General features: G+C 32.3%; 2 protein-coding genes across 4 annotated transcripts; one reads left to right on the top strand and one right to left on the bottom strand.

Moving 5' to 3' along the window:
- Positions 1-1,096: 1,096 nt before the first annotated feature.
- On the bottom strand, positions 1,097-9,274 carry LOC119839198 (geranylgeranyl pyrophosphate synthase-like). 3 transcript variants are annotated; one of them, XM_038365411.1, is made up of 10 exons: positions 9,157-9,272; positions 7,089-7,219; positions 5,393-5,547; positions 4,968-5,109; positions 4,606-4,726; positions 4,127-4,266; positions 3,636-3,662; positions 3,375-3,468; positions 2,149-2,276; positions 1,097-1,451 (listed from the first exon to the last, which is right to left on the bottom strand). In XM_038365411.1, the coding sequence occupies exons 3-10, from the start codon at positions 5,497-5,499 to the stop codon at positions 1,374-1,376; spliced, it is 837 nt and encodes a 278-aa protein (XP_038221339.1). In that variant the 5' UTR covers positions 5,500-5,547; positions 7,089-7,219; positions 9,157-9,272; the 3' UTR covers positions 1,097-1,373. The 3 variants fall into 3 exon arrangements, with proteins under 3 accessions (XP_038221339.1, XP_038221337.1, XP_038221340.1); XM_038365409.1 differs by lacking the exon at positions 7,089-7,219 and having other exon boundaries at positions 9,157-9,274; XM_038365412.1 differs by lacking the exons at positions 1,097-1,451; positions 2,149-2,276; positions 7,089-7,219 and having other exon boundaries at positions 3,375-3,485; positions 9,157-9,274.
- Positions 9,275-9,851: 577 nt separating this feature from the next.
- On the top strand, positions 9,852-15,994 carry LOC119839177 (geranylgeranyl pyrophosphate synthase-like). The gene is made up of 9 exons (XM_038365387.1): positions 9,852-10,004; positions 10,530-10,684; positions 11,534-11,675; positions 12,678-12,798; positions 13,704-13,843; positions 14,169-14,195; positions 14,266-14,359; positions 15,169-15,296; positions 15,863-15,994. Exons 1-9 carry the CDS (start codon positions 9,963-9,965, stop codon positions 15,926-15,928), a joined length of 915 nt encoding a protein of 304 aa, XP_038221315.1. The 5' UTR covers positions 9,852-9,962; the 3' UTR covers positions 15,929-15,994.
- Positions 15,995-19,465: the final 3,471 nt, after the last annotated feature.

The raw sequence follows: 19,465 nt of genomic DNA, 5'->3' as shown, positions 1-19,465 counted from the left end.
GCTCAATTGTTTCTTGACTTTGTTAACTCAACTTTCAACTGGGTGAACAGATTGTGATGATTTTTTGTTTGAAAGTTGATGCTTCCGGTGTGGCCTCATTTGGTCTAATTCTGATAATGGAAATTACACCTGTATATTCTAATTAAAATATTATTGAAGCAAAGCAATAAACAATAATTTAATTTTAATATTTGAAATATTGGGAGAAAAAGTCTATTATAATATGAGTACTCAAAAAGGAAAGGCTACGAAGCCACCAGTCCACGAGTCAATATTTGAAAACAACCTTTAATATTATACGAGCCAAGGAACATTTTCGGCCATGCGCAGTGTGACTATTCAATACAGTAGCATTCCTGTTTCCATGATATCTCTAGAAATAGTTTTACGCATTCTTATTATATTGTCCAATGAATTGTCGGGATAACTATTGAAGTTGTTACCTAAAATGTTCTAATGGCTAGTCAGTTGTTGGGCTAATAGCATATTAAGGAATTTATTTATTTCTTGAGACACTGTTAACCATTTCGTGTATACGGTTAGTAGGTTTAGGTTAGTAGTTGTGTAGTGTTGAGGTATTTTGTGTGGTACTAATTTTCAATTCAAATATCAATTTATATTAAGGCAAAAGTATATATGTGCAAACATATGTATGTTTCGTTTGCACGTTAAACGTCTGATGCTATTTTGATTATATATTAGCATATTGAGACATCAAATAGAACTACACATTTTTTTCAAGACGCAGCTTTGTAAATTAAATTCGAAATAAAAAAGTGTAGACGGTTGAAATGTGTATGGAAATAGTTCACAGTATAACAATAGTGCTAGTATTAACTTAAGAATAACGCTTTTTTTTTTGTATGTCAATAACTTCTAATTTATGAGACAGTTCTAACAGTGTCACTTTGTTCGGAAGCCGAAGCCTCTATAGACCGCACATGCTGGTACCGACGTCTGATTCCCAAACGCTTCCTAAAGGTTCATAGTTATTAGGTTGTAGATATAACTTCTATATTGCTGAAAAGCTAAACTTTAAAACAATATTCAGTTGTTATTTCTAAAACCGTCCATTATTTAAACAAAAACCATGATATAACAAGTTAATTATGTATATTACATTACGTTCAACGAGTAAAAAGTATATCACAAACCATTATATGTAGTTATAGTAGGTAACTTTACAAAGTCCAGTTTTCTCTACTTGAAATAGTCTAAATTTCTAAAACTCACAAAGGATCGCACCAGAGTACTTAAATCATAGACTTCTAAGCGCTTTCCCAATTGGATAGTTTATAAACAAACTCCCCAACCACTCAGCCGAATTCTTTTAGCGAACCTTCTAGAATTACTAAATAAATATCATATTATAATTATCTGGAAGTTTGTTCCCAAGTGAGGAGCTGATCCATTACCGAAAGCATCGCTGGGTTGCCGCCAAGTCGTGCAATCTGCAAATTAGTAGTAAATTCAAATTATTATAAGTACCGTTGTTATATTATGAAATATTTTCATGTTTTGTCATACTGTCATGTAAATAATTTATGATAAACTCGCGCTTTTATATTTGAATAAGTGTGAATGTGTGGGTTTGAATAAATAATGAGATTAAACTACTGCTTTGAATTATAATGTTATTCAACATTGAATATCATTGTAACAAAAATCATTTTTTTTAAGTATAAAATTGGAAGGTGACTAAAAGAATAAGGCATGAAATAATTAATTCTATATGGTTGGTATCTATCAACAAACAGTCTAAAAAGAAAGTATTTTGACAAATACTACCCCCAAGGGGATAAAATATTTCCCTATTCTATTCGGAATATTTGTCCCATGAACATTTATTTCGCCTCGCTTGTCAAGCTGGGGCTAGTTGCATATGTATTTTGATTATGTGCAAAATTAGTGCGAGTTTCTTAGTACATAGTAAAATTACTTGTGATATATATCAAAAACATTAGTATAAAGAGTGATTGCATCATCATCATACCATTTCTATAAAAATGGCAATTCTGTAAACTTCCTATTATATTTTCCTATTGATATTTTTGGGAAGAAATGTATTTCTTCCCAAAAATATCATATCAGCATACTTTATCTCAGAATATCTAAAGGATGATTTCTCGTAAATATTAAAAAATGTACCTCTTCACGAATCTCTCGATCCAGGTCCCTTAATACTTTCCTCGTATACTCCATACTGCCTAGATCTTCCAGCAAACTGACGCAATATCGCTTTAAGTTTATGTCTTTTGTACGTTGTTTCAGAATACCTGAATATCTTTAAGGAATTCTACATTTATTTATACGGGAAAATGGTGTTTTTTCAATTTGGTTAAACATTTTATTGTATAATACCATATTGTAAATATACACTATAAAATAACGAAATCAAAGAGCGTGGCGAGTACACAAAAAGCGGCCTTATTGCTAAAGGTAATTCTCTTACTGGCAACCTCAATGGGAAAGAACGTGTCCGACGGTGGCAATGCAAAGGCGGTAATAATTCATGGGTAAAATAAACTATATATTCAATTTTTTTTTTTGCTTTTTTAATAATTTGTATTTATTTTTTATAACAGATTTTTATGTACCTCTTAGTAAATAACCAAAGCAATGAATCTATTTTTAAATACTGTACAAGAAGGAAAATCAATTGTTATTGAAAATGATTACTAAATCAGTCAAGGAAATTCTGCCATAACCACAAACCTGACCGCAAAATATGCTTATACAATAACACGTTGATGTTCTTGTATGGAACTTGAATATTTTGGTATTTCAAATCTTTCTAAATTACGACCTTGGAAGTAACAAAGTATAAATACAGTTCAACAGATTATAAAACATAGGTATGGAATATACGTCAAGAATCAATTTGTTGATTCCTGGTGATCCTAATTAGGATAATAAGATGAACTCATGAAATTGTCATATCTCCGATTCTGGATGAGCGTACAAAGATTGAATTCAATTGGTCCGTTTTAAAGTAGATGAAAATCTAAAAAACACACAATCATCAGGTAAATCTAATAAGTATACCTAACCTATCATCTACATAATATATATATATATATATATATATATATATATATATATATATATATATATATATATATATATATATATATATATATATATATATATATATATATATATATAACCTATCATCTGTTCCCAACAATTTAAACACTATACTAATTAAAATATTTCCAATACACGTCTTACATATTTCAATATTGTATAAAACGTTACAACGTTAAAAGTGTAGAGAATGAATTCAAGATCTATCATTACTTGCATTCAAACGATAATTGAGCCCCTTCGAAGAGTACCCTACATTGAAAAGACTCATTTGTTGAAAAGGATACTTAAAACGGATGCGCCTTTCAAACTCCGAGCTGCATGGATGATTGGTAACGTGAATTTGCCCTCTGTTAGGTCCATATAATAGTCGTTTAAGATCTGTAAAAGTTTTAGACTTAGCGGGTTGAAAGGAATAATGTAATGGATGAAACAATTTCAAATTCTTGCTCGAATAAGCAAACCATTCTGGAATCTTGATAATATTAGTCTAAATATCTTTAAAATATATATGTGTATAGATTTTGATTTTTGGAAAGAATAATTACCTGATCAGACGGTCGCTCTTCTAATTTCTGAAAAAATATCACAGAAGTTACATAAATCATAAATCGCCTTTAGGGTTGTCAAAACACGTGTTTAACTAAACTAGCTACATGGAGAGGCATATTATATATATTTTCTTTTAGAATGTGGTGCGTTGTTTAGGAAGTTCTAATCACCATATCATTTGATCACCATATCAAACTTAGAAATTATATATATTTATGAATTACTAGCATAACACTCCACTAATGAGTAAAGACCTTTTTTGTGGGGAAATACACAGATACCTACGCCCTCCGGTGAAAGATCCGTGGATTACGTCAGATTTCTACAGATTAAACACTGAACTCTTTGTTCTGTCAAGCTGCTTTAGACAAGGAGTCACGGGTTTATTAGAATTCATCTGCGACTCCTTCTAAGGTGGAAAGACCCATTGCCAATGTCAAGAGCCTAATGTTAAGATCTATTACCAAGAGTTACAGATAATCCTTACCTCTGGCTGTGCGATATTACAGTAGTCGTCTCTCAACTGGAAATACATGCCAAGCTTCCTCCCGAAGGCGCGGTAGTCTTTGGTATTCGAGCTCCATAGCTGCATCAGTCGGGCCGCTAAGTTAAACATTTCTCCCGTCTCTGAAATCGTGAATATAGTCTTGTAGGTATTGATTACTTTTTGATTTTAGTTTAACTGCCTGTCTTTCTCGGTTCGGTTTTCCCTGAATTATTTTTATGGCAACTTAAATGTTTATAGTGAAGTCAGTATGTAGGTAGTACATTTTCGATTGATTCCATAAATTATTTTGGCTGTATTCGCAAAACTTATTTAATACATATTTTCCATAAAACTTGCGCAAACTCAAAACTACAACTTTAAACCGAAATATTTATCATACAAAACATATTTAGAAGGGCCTTTGTACAGTCAGCAGAACTATTAGAAAAGTGTTATTACAACGTTTGTTTTCTACATACTTTGCCTTAGCATTTCCATGTATTCTTCTTCAGTTGGACAGACAAACATATCTCGCCAATATATTTCTTTCCCCTGGCCCCGAACAAGTTCTAGAGATTGCTCGTTAATTATTTCTATTCCCTGAAATTCATTAATAATAATGTCATCAGATTATCCATTAATTTGGAATGAGGTGTATCGTTATTTCATCGCTGTGTTTATTTATTTATGTTTCGATAATAACGTTAATGTTGATAATTGATTTATAATGGGCCTATTGTAGCGTAGCTTCCTAAATTTATTATTTGCTTTTCACCTTCAAAAACAGAATTCATATTAAACATGTCAGAATATCCATACAAAAAAGGAAAGGATCAATTACTTTCGGATGATATTTCCCGCATCGTTTCATGGCCAACATAATTACATGTACAGATGCGTTCATTGTCATGGGGACACCAAAGACGCAGTGAGCGGCTGGAATCCCTCGCCGTATAGTATCACCGTCTTGAATATCATCAGCTCTAGAAGTCACGAAATCAAATATTTAAAGGATAAACAAATTGATAAATGAAACTCTGGAATGAATGATAAAAATGGAAACAAATGGAAAGATGAACCCTGAAACCCAAGAACTTAAAGGATAAATAAATTGAAAAATGAAACCCTAGAACTATGCACGCCTTGTATTGTCTATTGCATATATATTTTTTAGTATGTTTGTTTTACCAGCAGATCGTTATTAAAAACAATTCGAAAGTTGTAACAAATTCTAGAAGGCAATATTAAAACGTATTTAATACTTACAAAAGAGAAGCATTATGATACATATTAACTATCTCCAGGACTTCATTCATCTTCTCATCTGATATTTTCATCCAATGGTTGAAGGCCTCTGCGATGCCCCTGCGCATGTTTTTACTAGAAATTTCTAATATGTGCGTGAATGGCTGGAGGAGCTCCTGAAATATGATATTATTAAGTTTTAGCTTTAATTGGTTGGTTGGCAATTCATACGTATTCCTTCCCTTCCTTCCCATTACTGTAGGGACACGGGCTTCCTATGAGGCCCTAATCCAACACACTTGCTACTTGTCCAAGGGGTGGGCAGATGTCATAAGAATCTAAAAGAATCAGAATCTAAAGTCATACAGTATGATACGATAACTTTATATATTTTTCACCAGAAGGTAATAAATTATACTCATACAAATAATTCTTAAATAAATGTGTACGGTTATTGCAAAAAAACGTGACATACGAGGACGAAACAAGTCAAATCGAAGTGTTCTTTTATCTTATTTTGAGTCTAAATAACTGGAAAATAAATAACATTTTAAAATGCCTTCTCCAAATGAAGCCTCATTTTTCTTAAGCCATTTCGTTAACAAAAAAAAAATCATCAAATTTAACGTTACATATGTTGTAAGATTCTTATTACAACCTTGTATCAAATAATTTTAAATGCTTCTTTAACATGGTCAAGGTCAAGGACCACTTAAGCATTCGGCGTGAATGATCAATTCACTATATATTTTTTTTCTTTTTTATCTTATCTTGGACAGCTGAGTGGTTCGCCTGATGGTAAGCGATCAGCACCGTACATGAAAATTCGCAGAGGTAGTGCCTTTGTGAATGTGCTGCCAGCTTTTAAGGGGTATAGGATAAGAAAAGGTATTAGGCTATTTCACACCAGTTTCCTGTGGGGTGCGGTTCCCCGGTGCAATCTAGCCCAATTTGTGCCGAAGCATGCTCAACTCCCACATTGAGAAGTGACTGTTGTGTTTGTGTACAAAGAATTTTAACTATTTCATGTGAGGAACATTTTTAACATTTTTACAAGAATGATGTTACCAGGTTAAAAAATCACTAGCTGTGACCCGCGGTTGAAACCGCGTAAGTCCGTATCCCGTAGGAATATCGGTATAAAAAGTGCCTATGTGTTATTTCAGTTGTCCAACTATCTACGAAGCAAAATAGTATTATTATTCACAAATAGATGTCAGGAAAAAAAAACACGAATAAAACACGAATATGAAATTTTCTAAAAAAAATTCCTAGCTAGATCGATTTATCGCCCCCGAAACCCATAGGGGGTTTCGGGGGCGATATACTAATTTTCATGAAAATCTTTGGAGCCGATTCCGAGATTCCAATTATATATACAAGAATTGCTCGTTTAAAGGTATAAGATATCCAGAAACTTCATTTTAATAATTTTTGAAAATGATTCCAACTCCAGACGACACAATTGCAAAAACAGAACGAAGAACAAACAGAATAAGAGTTAAAGTAGTTTAGTATACCTTACTATTATATTAATTTTTCTTTCTTATTCATCTAAGCATTCCATCGAAAAAATTTGTGTTTTTATAACCTACAAATTTTTATAATTCCTCTAGACATGATCATTGTAGAATTTAGAAACAAGATCAAATCATTATCTATGAGTACATAAGATTCTATATTTATCATAAGATAGTGTAATGAATCAAATGCTTACCTAGTATAAAAAACGTTCCATTGTAATGTGTATAATTACAACGAATGACATTGATTTAATGGAAACCAGTTTATTAGCCTTTAATGACGAAAAAAATAACCGCTGCTAGAATATTACCGCTTCATAAGAAGCTGTAAAAACATTTTCACATATTTATTTTTTTTGTTTGCATATCTACTTATTCTAAATGTTAGTTTTGTTATTATAGAAACTAACTTGCCTTCTTTAATGTAGTTTTTAATAAAACTGATTACTAATTCAGATCACTATATTTATTTTCAACTGACTTTAAAAAAGGCGGAGTATCTCAATTCGACTGTTATTTGGATTTGTTCTCACAGAACTTTCAATAGGGTAAACTGATTTTAATGATTTCTTTTTTATTTATGCTGGTGGCACCCGTGTCACCCCATTTTAATTTGGTTTTATTTTTTGAATTTGAAGATAAGTTTAATTTTTAGTTTTATAGCATTGAAATGCTTTATAAATGAGAAATTTTGAAAGAATAGAAAAAACCCTGCCTCGTGATCAAATTTTTTCTATTCTTTCAAAATTTCTCATTGAAGATAAGTTGTTATTATTTATTTAACTGAATTTAATAAAATATTCTAAATAGACCTCTACTGGAATAATTTTAAAATGTTTTTTTTATGTTAAGTAGATATAATAATTTAATAATTGGAAGTTATATTGTTAGAGTTTATTGTTAACATGATTTTCGAGAAAAAATAAATCTTGGATCTCGTTAACACAGTAATAAAATCATGTTTTAATACTATTGAATAAACATATTATTGTCGATTGGAAATGTATTCAGATTAATGCTCCACGTGTAAGAGAAATATTATTAATTTATGCATATAATTACATTTATGCATAAAAACCTTCCTTGACCTAACGGTAACAAGTTAATGGTGTCATGCAAACAGATGCATATTTTGCCATCCAACAGGACATTTGACATTGATATTGAAATGAATCATGATTCTGTGGAATTATATGAATTTATAAGAACTGTACGAGGTTCATTGCAGAAATTATTTAACTAAACTTTTTACTAATATTACTAGAATGAACACATTTAAGACGGATTGTTGAACACATATATTAGGTACTATATCTACTTGTATTTTCTTGTGTTTGATTTCACGCGAGTATTATACATTTAGAAATTAAAAACTTTTTAGCGGATTTTAAACGCGATTTATTCATTATATTATTAACCCGACGTTTCGAACACTACCGCGAGCGTGGTTTTTAAGCACGCTTTTATTAGCTTGGCCTGTATGTATGTATGTATGTATGCATGTATGTAATGGAATCTTTGAACATCATTTTCATCAATTTCCAGAAGTAAAAAGCGTGGGGTGCATTTTACTGTAGTTCATAACCTCTCATAGATAATAATAATAATAATCCTCTCATAGATAGTTACCAAGGATGATTGTAATATTTAATAATATTAAGCACCCACGCTTTTTATTCTGAATTGAATCATTGTGTTAATTAATAATTTAAATTTTATTATAATTTTGTTTTGAGGTGATTCATTATGATTGATTGTTTCATCTGCAAGTATAGTTACATTAAACTCTTTGCCACCAAAAATATTTTCTAGTTTTTAGTTCAATTTGCAATAAAAGCGTGTTTTTTAGTTTTTTTTAAACTATAATTATTATTATGTTTATCATAAGATAGTGTAATGAGTCTCCCCGTGACCACGCTCGCTGTAAAGTGTTCGAAACGTAGGGTTCATAATATAATGAATAAATCGCGTTTAAAATCCGTTAAAAAGTTTTTGATTTATAAATACATAACTTGTATTTAACTTAAATTTACACTTCAAATTCAAATTCAAATTATTGATTTCGTTCTTTAAATGAGTGTGAACTATCTGGTGATTGGAACACACCAAGTAAGATAAAAATTAATTCTAAGTGTAGAATTAAGACAAGATGATTTTACACAAATTATTCCGCGACTTATTTCATCAAATAAGAATGAAAGAAGAAGAAAACGAAACCCTAGAAAACTAAGTTTTCCATTAAAATAAACAATTAATAAATACCTCCTCTAAGTGTAGGTTTCCATTTATCATTTTTTCAAAAAAAAATTAAAGCTCAAGTCACAGATAAACACACTAGCGGCCTCTCACACTGTTATGTTGAATATGAATAAATTTTAATCGGTAACCTTTTGAATATTAAACTTCGCGGTTTTTCCTCAATTTAATCTTAAGATGTGAGAAACGAAACAATTAAATCTTAAGATGTGAGATTACTTCACTGTGGAGATATTAATTGCCTTTGTTTTTCATAAAAAAATAAAAGATCGATAACAGTTATTATTGCATTTTTTGTAACTTTTATTGTTACAGTAAACAGGTATCAATGTAACAATGTATGAAAATCAAGGTTGGATGGATTTTAAATAGAATTTAATAACATTTAATATTTATATTAGTCTATATTATAAACACTAATTGTTTTTAAACTAACCGCTTTCAAATTACTAGAAAAATACCAAATTTAAATAAGTCCATACGGAAGGCACCAGCTATGGAATAAAAAATGAATTATCAAAATTGATTCACTCAGTCAAAAGTTCTAAGGTAAAATGCAAAAAACAGTGTTGGAATGAGTGCCTCCTTCTTTTTTGTAGTCGGTTGAAAGAACAGAAATCCAAATGCGTGAGAATTAGCTATTAACAATAATTACAGATCAAAGCATTTAAATGTAAATGTAAAGCAATGCAATTTTAACTTTGTATATAAGTATATTTGAAGTTTGCATTATTATGATTTTATACCTTACAGTGCTCCGGCATAAGTATCTTTTGTAATCTGTGGCAGTGAGAGACATTTTGATTTTTTAAATGGCGCCGAATGAAAGCCAAGCTCAGGAACACCTAGAGAAGGTAATTACTTATATATTTTACGAAATCTGTATTTATTACATATTAACTGAGATAATAACTAGATCAGTAAGCTTTTCAATTCAACTGTGTTTTTTTTTTGTTTCTGAGCTGGTGATTCGTTGATGGTAAGGGAACACCATCGCCCATGAACACTTGCAGAGGAAGATCCGCTGAATATGCGTATTTTCAGCCAATTGACGTAATTATATTTGTCTTAGATAGGAAATTGTTGCCATTTGCTTATTTTAGAATTTGGAGTGCTATCTCCTCACCTCGGACGTGAATTTTTTGTAGAAAATAAATATTTCTTTTATTTGCATAGAAATTTATTATGTCCGCCCGCTCCGTGCAACGTATAAGCGCGTTCAATCCCAGCCAATCCGTTACAACAACAAAATAAACGTCAATACTTGTCAACTGTGTTTTAACTGATGGATAAATTATTTTAAAACATAAGAAATATAGTGAGAACCGTTAAAAAATGCGTTCATATTCCTTATTCGCACATAAATTGTCAATTTCCAGGAGCTCTTGCTGCCCTATACTCATGTTATACAAATCGCGAGCAAGGGGCTGCGCAAGCGCATCGCAGAGGCGTTCAACCATTGGCTGCGATTGCCCGAAGAGACGATGCGAGAGGTCGTTGACATCATACAAATGTACAGCGACTGCAGTTTGATGTAAATATTACAATACGTTTTGTTGATAAGAAACGCAGATGAGATTTTACGAGACTTTTGAGATGATTTAAAAACTTCTGTATACTGTTATCTCTTATTTCAAATTGAATGGACCATCATAACAGTTTATAACCTTATTTCCTACAGAAAAATGAATCCATACTTGTACCTAATATTATAAATGCGAATGTTACTTTGTTTTTTTGTCTTTCACGTCGCAACGATATGATTTTATGGTATAATTTTTGTACAATTTAATTTATTTTTAATATTTAACAATTTTTGTTAACTAATCTTACTATTTAGCAGACTAGAGAGCTATTTTTTATCTCTGTGAAACGTCATGGAAACATCTTTCCCTATGAGTAAGTGGGCGAAGCCGCGGGCGGAAGGCTAGTAATTTATAATCGGTAATATAGAGAGTAATACACTTTATTACACATACTATGAGTGTATGAAAATCCTATCAGGAATGAAATAGACATAACTCACTCAGAAGTACCATACTTTTGTTAGAATCATAAATCTTAGGGAAATGGCTATTCGAATGGATTATCGTTTATTGATAGCCAGCGGAAATAGTGTGGTGTGGTATAAATGTTTTCTTTCTTATGAAATAGCTATCGCGGAACAAAATGTCCGATATGTAATTAATAAAATATTCGATTTATACCACTCAAATCGTGATTATATTGTGCCTGTGCATATTCTATCTTCAAGAGGAATTTAATGTAGGAACAGCCCATTTACTAAGTTCTGTACTCAGACTTCGGAGTTATCCATTTTAATTGGCTTCGGTTTAGGCAATTTTAGATCTTATGCTGATATATATAATGTTATATTTCTCAGATTAGACGATATACAAGACAACATTACAGTCCGGCGCGGCCTGCCAGCCGCTCACTGCGTGTACGGCGTCCCATGGGCTGTCAACACAAGCGTCCATGTGTTTATGTTGATTCTATTAAAATGTTGCAAGTTGGGGGCTAAGGTTAGCACACAGATTATGAGAATGTTCCTATTTTATACGTACTTTCATATGTAAAGTCTACACACATCATTTAAATAAATGGACCTGAAATTTTCAAAATCTGTTAAATATCTGCTTATTTGTGATTCTCTCTGCTTGTCACTAGCGACATCCGAAATATTGTCACATTTTGCCGAAGTCTTTCATAAAAGTAGCTGCTTTTATACCAACAATCTTCACATAACATTACAATAGTAATCTCCAAGAAAATATTGTAAATTTAACACAAAATCAAAGTGAACAGAGTCATTCAAAATTACATTACCCTGCAAAAAACTAATGTTTTAGTTTCGGAATAGTTTTGAGGATACGTAATGCATAGAAATCGAAGTATTCAAGAACGAACGTTTCTTGACCTTTGACCTTTAATATCGAGGAATCTTAGAACTTGGGAAGGTAAAGTTATCTTTAACCCGTATAGTTGTTTATTTGTTTGCCCCTACATTCTGTTTAAATACGACCTTTGTGAGGTCACGAAGACAAATATTGAAATGGTTTATCGAATTTCTGCCCTTTATACTGGACTGTACTTATTTACATTTGCTAAAAACGTATTTACGTTTCTAGTTTTGTCCAAATTACATCTAAATCGGTTCGTTGGTTCAGACGTGAAGAGGGGAGAGATAAACAGAGTTACTTTCGCCTTTATGATGTTAATAGAGATAACTTAAATCCCATCACACTAGTCTACATAATTAAAATCCGTTAAACACTTTCTTTTATACGAAAATTAGCCGACAAAAACTAATGCTTGCAAACGCTGTTCTGCCTTACTCTTACCATTTAAGAGTATGAAGAATAGATGTTGACTGATCCTCAATCCTACCCGAGATGTGTACAAAGAGATTTTTTTTTTTAATTTCATGAGAATCGGTCCAGCTGTTTCGGAGTCATATGGGAACGAACATTGTGACACGAGAATTTTATACGTTAGATCGATTTCGATTGCCTCTCTAATTTCAGGCGCAGCAGACCTTCTCTGAGCAATCGTTGGAACTGATTCGAGGTCAGGGCAAGGAGATATATTGGCGGGACAGTTTCATCTGTCCAACCGAAGAGGAATACAAAGCGATGCTCCAACAAAGTACGTGTAAGAAACGAGTGATTTAGCTTTACTTGTTATAAAAGTTTAAGGTATTTTCCCTCACCCTTTCCAGTCCATTCCCTTGAAGCTCACACTCAAACATAAATTTATTCAATTAGACTTCTTATAAAAGCACTTACGTCGTGTTAACATAGTTTTAACATTTTTCTTAATGCCCGTAATCAATAATTTTCGTACCACGTACTTAAAAGCGGCCAGCACATTTGAAAAGGCCTTTCCTTTCCATCACATACCATTAGAGATACTGACTCGGTAGCCCGCTGAGCTTTAAAAAAGAATAATAAAAGAATTCTAGATAGTTCTTTGGCGGATTTCTAAAATATTGTCACATGTTGGATTGGAAAGAGAGAAGTTCTAACATCTACGTTCTGTAGGTTTCGGATTGTTAACATTAAGTTGTATAAAGGCCCTGGGAAAATAACTCTGATATAACATTCGACGATTGACTAACTAAAAGTGATCATTACCAATTCCAAGAAACTTTTAATACATGGCATTTCTCATATTTACACTTACTAGCTGTGACCCGCGGTTGAAACCGCGTAAGTCCGTATCCCGTAGGAATATCGGTATAAAAAGTGCCTATGTGTTATTTCAGTTGTCCAGCTATCTACGAAGCAAAATAGTATAATTATTCACCAATAGATGTCAGGAAAAAAAAACACGAATATGACATTTTCTAAAAAAAATTCCTAGCTAGATCGATTTATCGCCCCCGAAACCCCCTGTATACTAAATTTCATGAAAATCGTTGGAGCCGATTCCGAGATTCCAATTATATATATATATATATATATATATATATATATATATCTATACAAGAATTGCTCGTTTAAAGGTATAAGATAATAAATACAAATAATAATGTTATTTCACAATTACAGAGACGGGAGGTATGTTCAATTTAGCGTGCCAGCTTATGCAGATATTTAGTGATAACAAAACTGATTATTCTAATTTTGCGAAGACCCTCGGCTTGTATTTCCAATTGAGAGATGATTATTACAACATTATGCAACCTGAGGCAAGCATTTAATTGGACACTATCTAATCTTTCTTTATATTCTTACTTAGTTTTGGTTCTTTGTCTAAAAACTTAACATATATAAACAAAATTGTTAAAAAACCGGCTGACCCTGTTTACGAGGCCAAGGAAAAGGTCAATCTGGCTCAAAAGTGCAAAAATTTGCTTGACTCTTTACGCGTTTGATTGACTCATATCGCGTACAAATCGAATAATTAATTAAAGATTTGTTTTAATCGGTCCAGTAGTTCTGAGATAAGCGCATTTCAGCTTTATTATTAGTATATATTGATGTATTATAATATGATTTACGTATTTGTTACAGGCGTGTGACGAACGCCCAGCAGACAAGGTAAACCCCATTTTACTAACTTTAATCTCTTGTGTTGATAACTGTGTTTTATAGATTGTTTTTATTTCAGGTTTTAGATGATTACTGCATGGACTTAACTGAAGGCAAATTTACTTTGCCCGTAATTCATGCTGCTAAAAGTTCGCGTGGTGCAATCATCTTGAGTATCCTTTAATAACTAGATTTCCGCCCGTGGCTTTGCTCGCGTGTACTTTGCTCATGGTATTGCAGGAAAATTCATTGATCCTCCAATAATTCTCCAAGTATAAATTCGTACTTTTATGTAAATCGGTTCAATAGTTTGGTAGATAAATCATGATATTTTCACATATGATGAGACACATGACAATCTATAATAATCAATATATCATATCAATGTTCTTCTTCTTATTTCATAAGATGTCGATATTTTTCAGCTTTTACATATAAATTATTAAAGCTTTTCCTGAATAAATTCTGCAATGTTTGTAAAACACGTAAAAGTACGTAAGCAAATCGATTCCATCATTACGTTATCTATATTAGTTTCTGATGTTATATAGCCTAAAGCCTGCCTCAATATTTAACACTGAAATAATTTTTCAAATCGAAGCAGTAGTTCCTAAAATTAACGCGTTCAAGCAAACAACAAACAAATTCTTGAGCTTTTAAATATTTTTTTATATATTATATATAATAGATTCCTCACCAGCTTGGGCGTAATCAGGGGTGGTTATATCGGTTCAAACGCTCGAAATGTGCAGAATATACTATATACTATATCTATTTATTTAGCCTAACTGTTCCACTTATCCATGAAGGCCAAAATTCCATGTGGAACTTTTATCAGCACATTCAACTGCTGTGTGAAATGTGCTGAAAAACTATAAGCTTAAGAAACAACTGTTTCGTCCCTCTTTCCCGGAAAAAACTAAATTGAGTTTGCGCCCGAGCTCACTATTTAAAACGATGATTTATCCTGAGCCCACAGCAGATATACTCAAGCAGCGTACAACAGACGTCAACACAAAGCGATATTGCGTGACGCTGCTGGAGGAGGTTGGCAGCTTAGAGTACACGAAGAAAACTTTGCGAGATCTCGACAGCTCCCTTAGAAATGAGGTACCTATGTTTAGGGAAAGATTTATATTCATATACATGCACACACATACTGCATAAATGGACACAAACAAATACATGCTAATAATTATAATATACTAGCTGCGCCCCACGGTTTCGCCCGCGTAAGTCCGTATCCCACATATTGCCTTTATGTTATTCCAAATTTCATTGCAATCGGTTCAGTAGTTTTTGCGTGAAAGAGCAACAAACGCACACACATCCTTACAAATTTTCTCATTTATAATATTAGTTGGAAGTAGGATAGTAGGATTATGTTACATACTTATATCCGTAATACGTATATTGTTGCTCTTAATTCTACTTTATTACTTTAATTATAAGAAAATACAAAACGTAATCAGAAGTTTTTGTATGTGGGTGTCGAGTACTCCTGAAAAAAATCATAATAAACTTTTTTTTTAACCCATGATCCATCTAGACAACTCATTTTATTTCACTCACAAGTTTTGAAACGTATATAATTTTTTATCATCGTTCAAACCGAATACTTGAGATATATTCTGACAGTTGTTAATTTTTAAATACCCATTTGTAATCTGTTGCAGATAAAACGTTTTGGCGGGAACCCTCTCATGACGGCGGTGTTGGACATGCTACAGTTGGAGAATTAATTAAATTGTGGTATTATTTATTGTTCTAATCATATAGCGCTTTAATAAATGATAATTAAATGTTAGTAGCAGGTTCATTTTCCATTCATAACGTACCTTCATTCCATACTCCTTTTTTATTTCCATCGTTTGATATTACTACCAACATTCAAAATATTTCTTCTTGTATTTCATTATGAAGAATAATTTGAGATGGAGTCATATTGTAAATTTAGTGATTTATTTAGTTCATACACATTGCAGTTTAGATACGTACTGAAAAAAATGCGCAATTTTTTAAAACTTCATATTTAGTGGATGCGTAATTAATCTGTAATTAACAGGTAGTTACTATGTTTGTTCCACTGTTTGTATGTTATTAAGTCTAAAATGTTTCTAAATAGCGGAACGAACAAAATCATTAATTAAAAAATTGTACCCGTTAGCACAATTCCCCCAGACCCATAGCATTTGTTTATTTCTCTTTCTGAAACTTAAGAGAACTCTTACTTTGCAATAACATAATTAGTTACATAATTTAACATAATTCTCTAGCATATAAAAGTCGCTATAGATACAACGCCAAATTCTAAAATATCACCAAGTGACAACAATTTTCAATCAAAAACAAAAATAATGAAGTCAATCGCTTATAAACACACTTCGTTACCATACGTAACCAAAATAATATAATCAATTTGAAAACTCCGTTAAGAACAAAGCTAAAACCCAGATTATCATTCAAACATCTTGGCATAAACAACTTTTGCAAAATATCTTTCAAACCCTAATTGCTAGACTCGACTTATAAAATCCAGGACACTGCGTCAATTCCCTGGCAACCTTCCAAGCAGGATACAGCAATAAATGATTAGCCTGCAATAGCAAGAGGTGAGTTATGTTACCTTTTATGTAAGATGTTTGAATCTAAAGCGCATTTTAGCGTGGCGCATTGACATAAGACTTTCTTTTCACGTGAATTTATGAGGATGGTTTGTTACTCATTCGATCAGTAACGGTTGGAAGGATCTGGATGAAATTTGTGATATAGATAGATTGTAATGTAGATTAATTATATGACTTCACAGTTATATTCTACAAAACATACATAAAAATCAGTCATAAAAATTAATAAGTTAAGTAGCTCTGATTTTTAGTTACCCTTCTCACCTGATACCTGCGCAGGTGTCACCGGGCAAACTCCACAAACATTCAGGTAATAAAAAGTACACAAGAGACTACTGTGAACCGAAATTTATATGCTTTAGAAAATAAGTTGTATCTTACGGCTCTTCGATCTTACCCTATGTTATGTTTATTTATTTATTTAGGTTCATCAGCTGTTGTTGCATAAACATTTTCTCTCAATACAAAAAAAAATGTTTAGTATTATACATTATATGCACAACAATTAAAGATAAACACAACATTCAACAAAAACAAACAAGTATAACTAAAATTGGTTTGAGAATCTACGTCTTTATTACACACCTATTCAAAGTCAAATTTAAACTAAAACCTTTCAGACGTGGTGCTAGACTAACATAAAAAAAGTTTAATTTTTAGTTTTATAGCATTGAAATGCTTTATAAATGAGAAATATTGAAAGAATAGAAAAAAATTCAATGCGATAAAAGCCGCGTTCTATCGATACAATATTGTAATCATTGAAATAATGTTTCGTATAGGTTGTGATGGTTCTTAATCATCTCAATAGATGGCGTGGGGTGCCCCTTAGGCACATGAAACCGAAAGAGTAGAAGAAATTCGATTACTGTGGCAGGATCACGGGTGGCCGAGAGGCTAGGCGTTGCTACGGTTAGGCAAGAAAAGTTAAATAAAAAAAGTTATTTAAGTCTTCATAATATAACCTATTCAATAAATATTACAGAGCAATTGGAATCTGTATGATCGTACATTGCAGACAACACAGGAATAAAACTAGCAAGAAAATTTATAACCGTGCCAAATATAAGAGATCGATACTTAAGATAGAAATGATGTGATATAAAATCATATCACGTTTTCGCAGTTTTAGCTTAAAACACGGCGGGCTTATAAATATTTTCGTATGCGCCAATCGGCCCGTAACCTCTTGACCTAGTAGGAATTAGAAGCAAGAAAAACAATACACAAGCGCGTGCAGGTATAAAATAATCTGATTGTACAAATAGTGTCCTGGCTTCAGAACATATTAAAGTTATTAAAAAAGATATATAAATAAGGGAACGCAGTCTCCACATAACAATAATATGAATCCTTCATTCACTTTCTAAATATTGGTCCCGATATACAGACGAACGTGAAATAGTAGCAAGCTACTGTATTCCTTACGGTGAGTGAGGTAGCTGGAACTGTGTCTCCTTTTCCTCGCCCTTCCCCAGTCCATTCCTGCTTTCCAATTGTCAGTCCTTTTGCCATATCCCGTAAGGTCGAATACGCAATGCAATATCGTATAAAATCTTTTCAACTAATACAAGAAAACGAAGCAAACACAGATGAAAAAATTAAAGCATTTATCACTAAACAATTTTCCAATTTTATACAGTAAGGAAGTTATATTATGTGCCTACATTGTACATCTCGGTGATTAATTTTTATTTACATTTATTACGTAATTAAACACAAACTGAATGTTTTTATGAACCACCTGATGAGGATAATGGCATCGATCGTGACCTTGAGGTCATTGACCGAGGATATAGGGCGAAGGGAGTAAGGTGCTACGGGGTGGAATTCAATTTAGATTAATATTACAACAGGAGATTTATGAGAGGTAATGAGGGATTAATTTAATTTAATATGTTGTGCAGGTAGGGAAATCGGAAAGTTTGAGGAAGAAAATATTTGAATATCGCTTATATATTAAGACTAGCTGCGCTCCGCGGTTTCACCCGCGTAAGTCCGTATCCCGTAGGAATATCGGGATAAAAAGTTGCCTATATGTTATTCCAGTTGTTCAGCTATCTACGTACCAAATTTCATTGCAATCGATGTAGTAGTTTTTGCGTGAAAGTGCAACAAACACACACATCCTTACAAACTTTCGCATTTATAATGTTAGTAGGATAATTATATATTATAATTTTCTGCAGAAATAGTCACCAAAGTCCCTTGGGCATAACCATAATTTCTAAAATAGAACTGAATTACCACAATTTTCTATTGAACACAAAAAATTCCAAACGGTTCAAATTTAAGGAATTATCGTATTAAACCTAAAGAAAATTATAGTCAAATTGAGAACTATCTTCGCTTATGGCAACGTCGGTTAACAAAATTATAAATCTCCGTTGTAGAAAGAATAGCTTAAACAGTCGAGCCGTTTTATTGTCAAATCGCGTTGCGCCCCGGCTTTCGCCCGTGATACATATATAGCCTTAAAAAATGGGCTATCTAATACTGAAAGAAGTTTTCAAATCGGACCAGTCGTTCCTAAGATAAGCGCGTTTGTTTGAACAAACAAACTCTTCAGCTGTATAATATTAAGCATAGATAAATTATGTCCCATAAATAAGCTTCTTATAATTAAGTCCGTAAGTACCTAAATATGTATTG

This window comes from Zerene cesonia, unplaced genomic scaffold (genome assembly GCF_012273895.1).
Source record: "Zerene cesonia ecotype Mississippi unplaced genomic scaffold, Zerene_cesonia_1.1 Zces_u009, whole genome shotgun sequence".
Taxonomy (NCBI): Eukaryota; Metazoa; Arthropoda; class Insecta; order Lepidoptera; family Pieridae; genus Zerene; species Zerene cesonia.
The sequence above is the reverse complement of the archived record's forward strand: the minus strand, read 5'-3'. Positions and strand labels throughout refer to the sequence as shown.

Bases quoted from the DNA above. Each gene is read 5' to 3' on its own strand.
- LOC119839198 (XM_038365409.1), bottom strand. From the start codon at position 9,186: ATGATAAATGGAAACCTACACTTAGAGGAG. The intron at 5,548-9,156 runs GTATTTATTAAT...ATCATATTTCAG, and splicing joins GAAACCTACACTTAGAGGAG to GAGCTCCTCCAGCCATTCAC. The intron at 1,452-2,148 runs GTACATTTTTTA...ACTAATTTGCAG, and splicing joins ATCGAGAGATTCGTGAAGAG to ATTGCACGACTTGGCGGCAA.
- LOC119839177 (XM_038365387.1), top strand. From the start codon at position 9,963: ATGGCGCCGAATGAAAGCCAAGCTCAGGAACACCTAGAGAAG. The intron at 13,844-14,168 runs GCAAGCATTTAA...TATTTGTTACAG, and splicing joins ACAACATTATGCAACCTGAG to GCGTGTGACGAACGCCCAGC. The intron at 15,297-15,862 runs GTACCTATGTTT...AATCTGTTGCAG, and splicing joins ACAGCTCCCTTAGAAATGAG to ATAAAACGTTTTGGCGGGAA.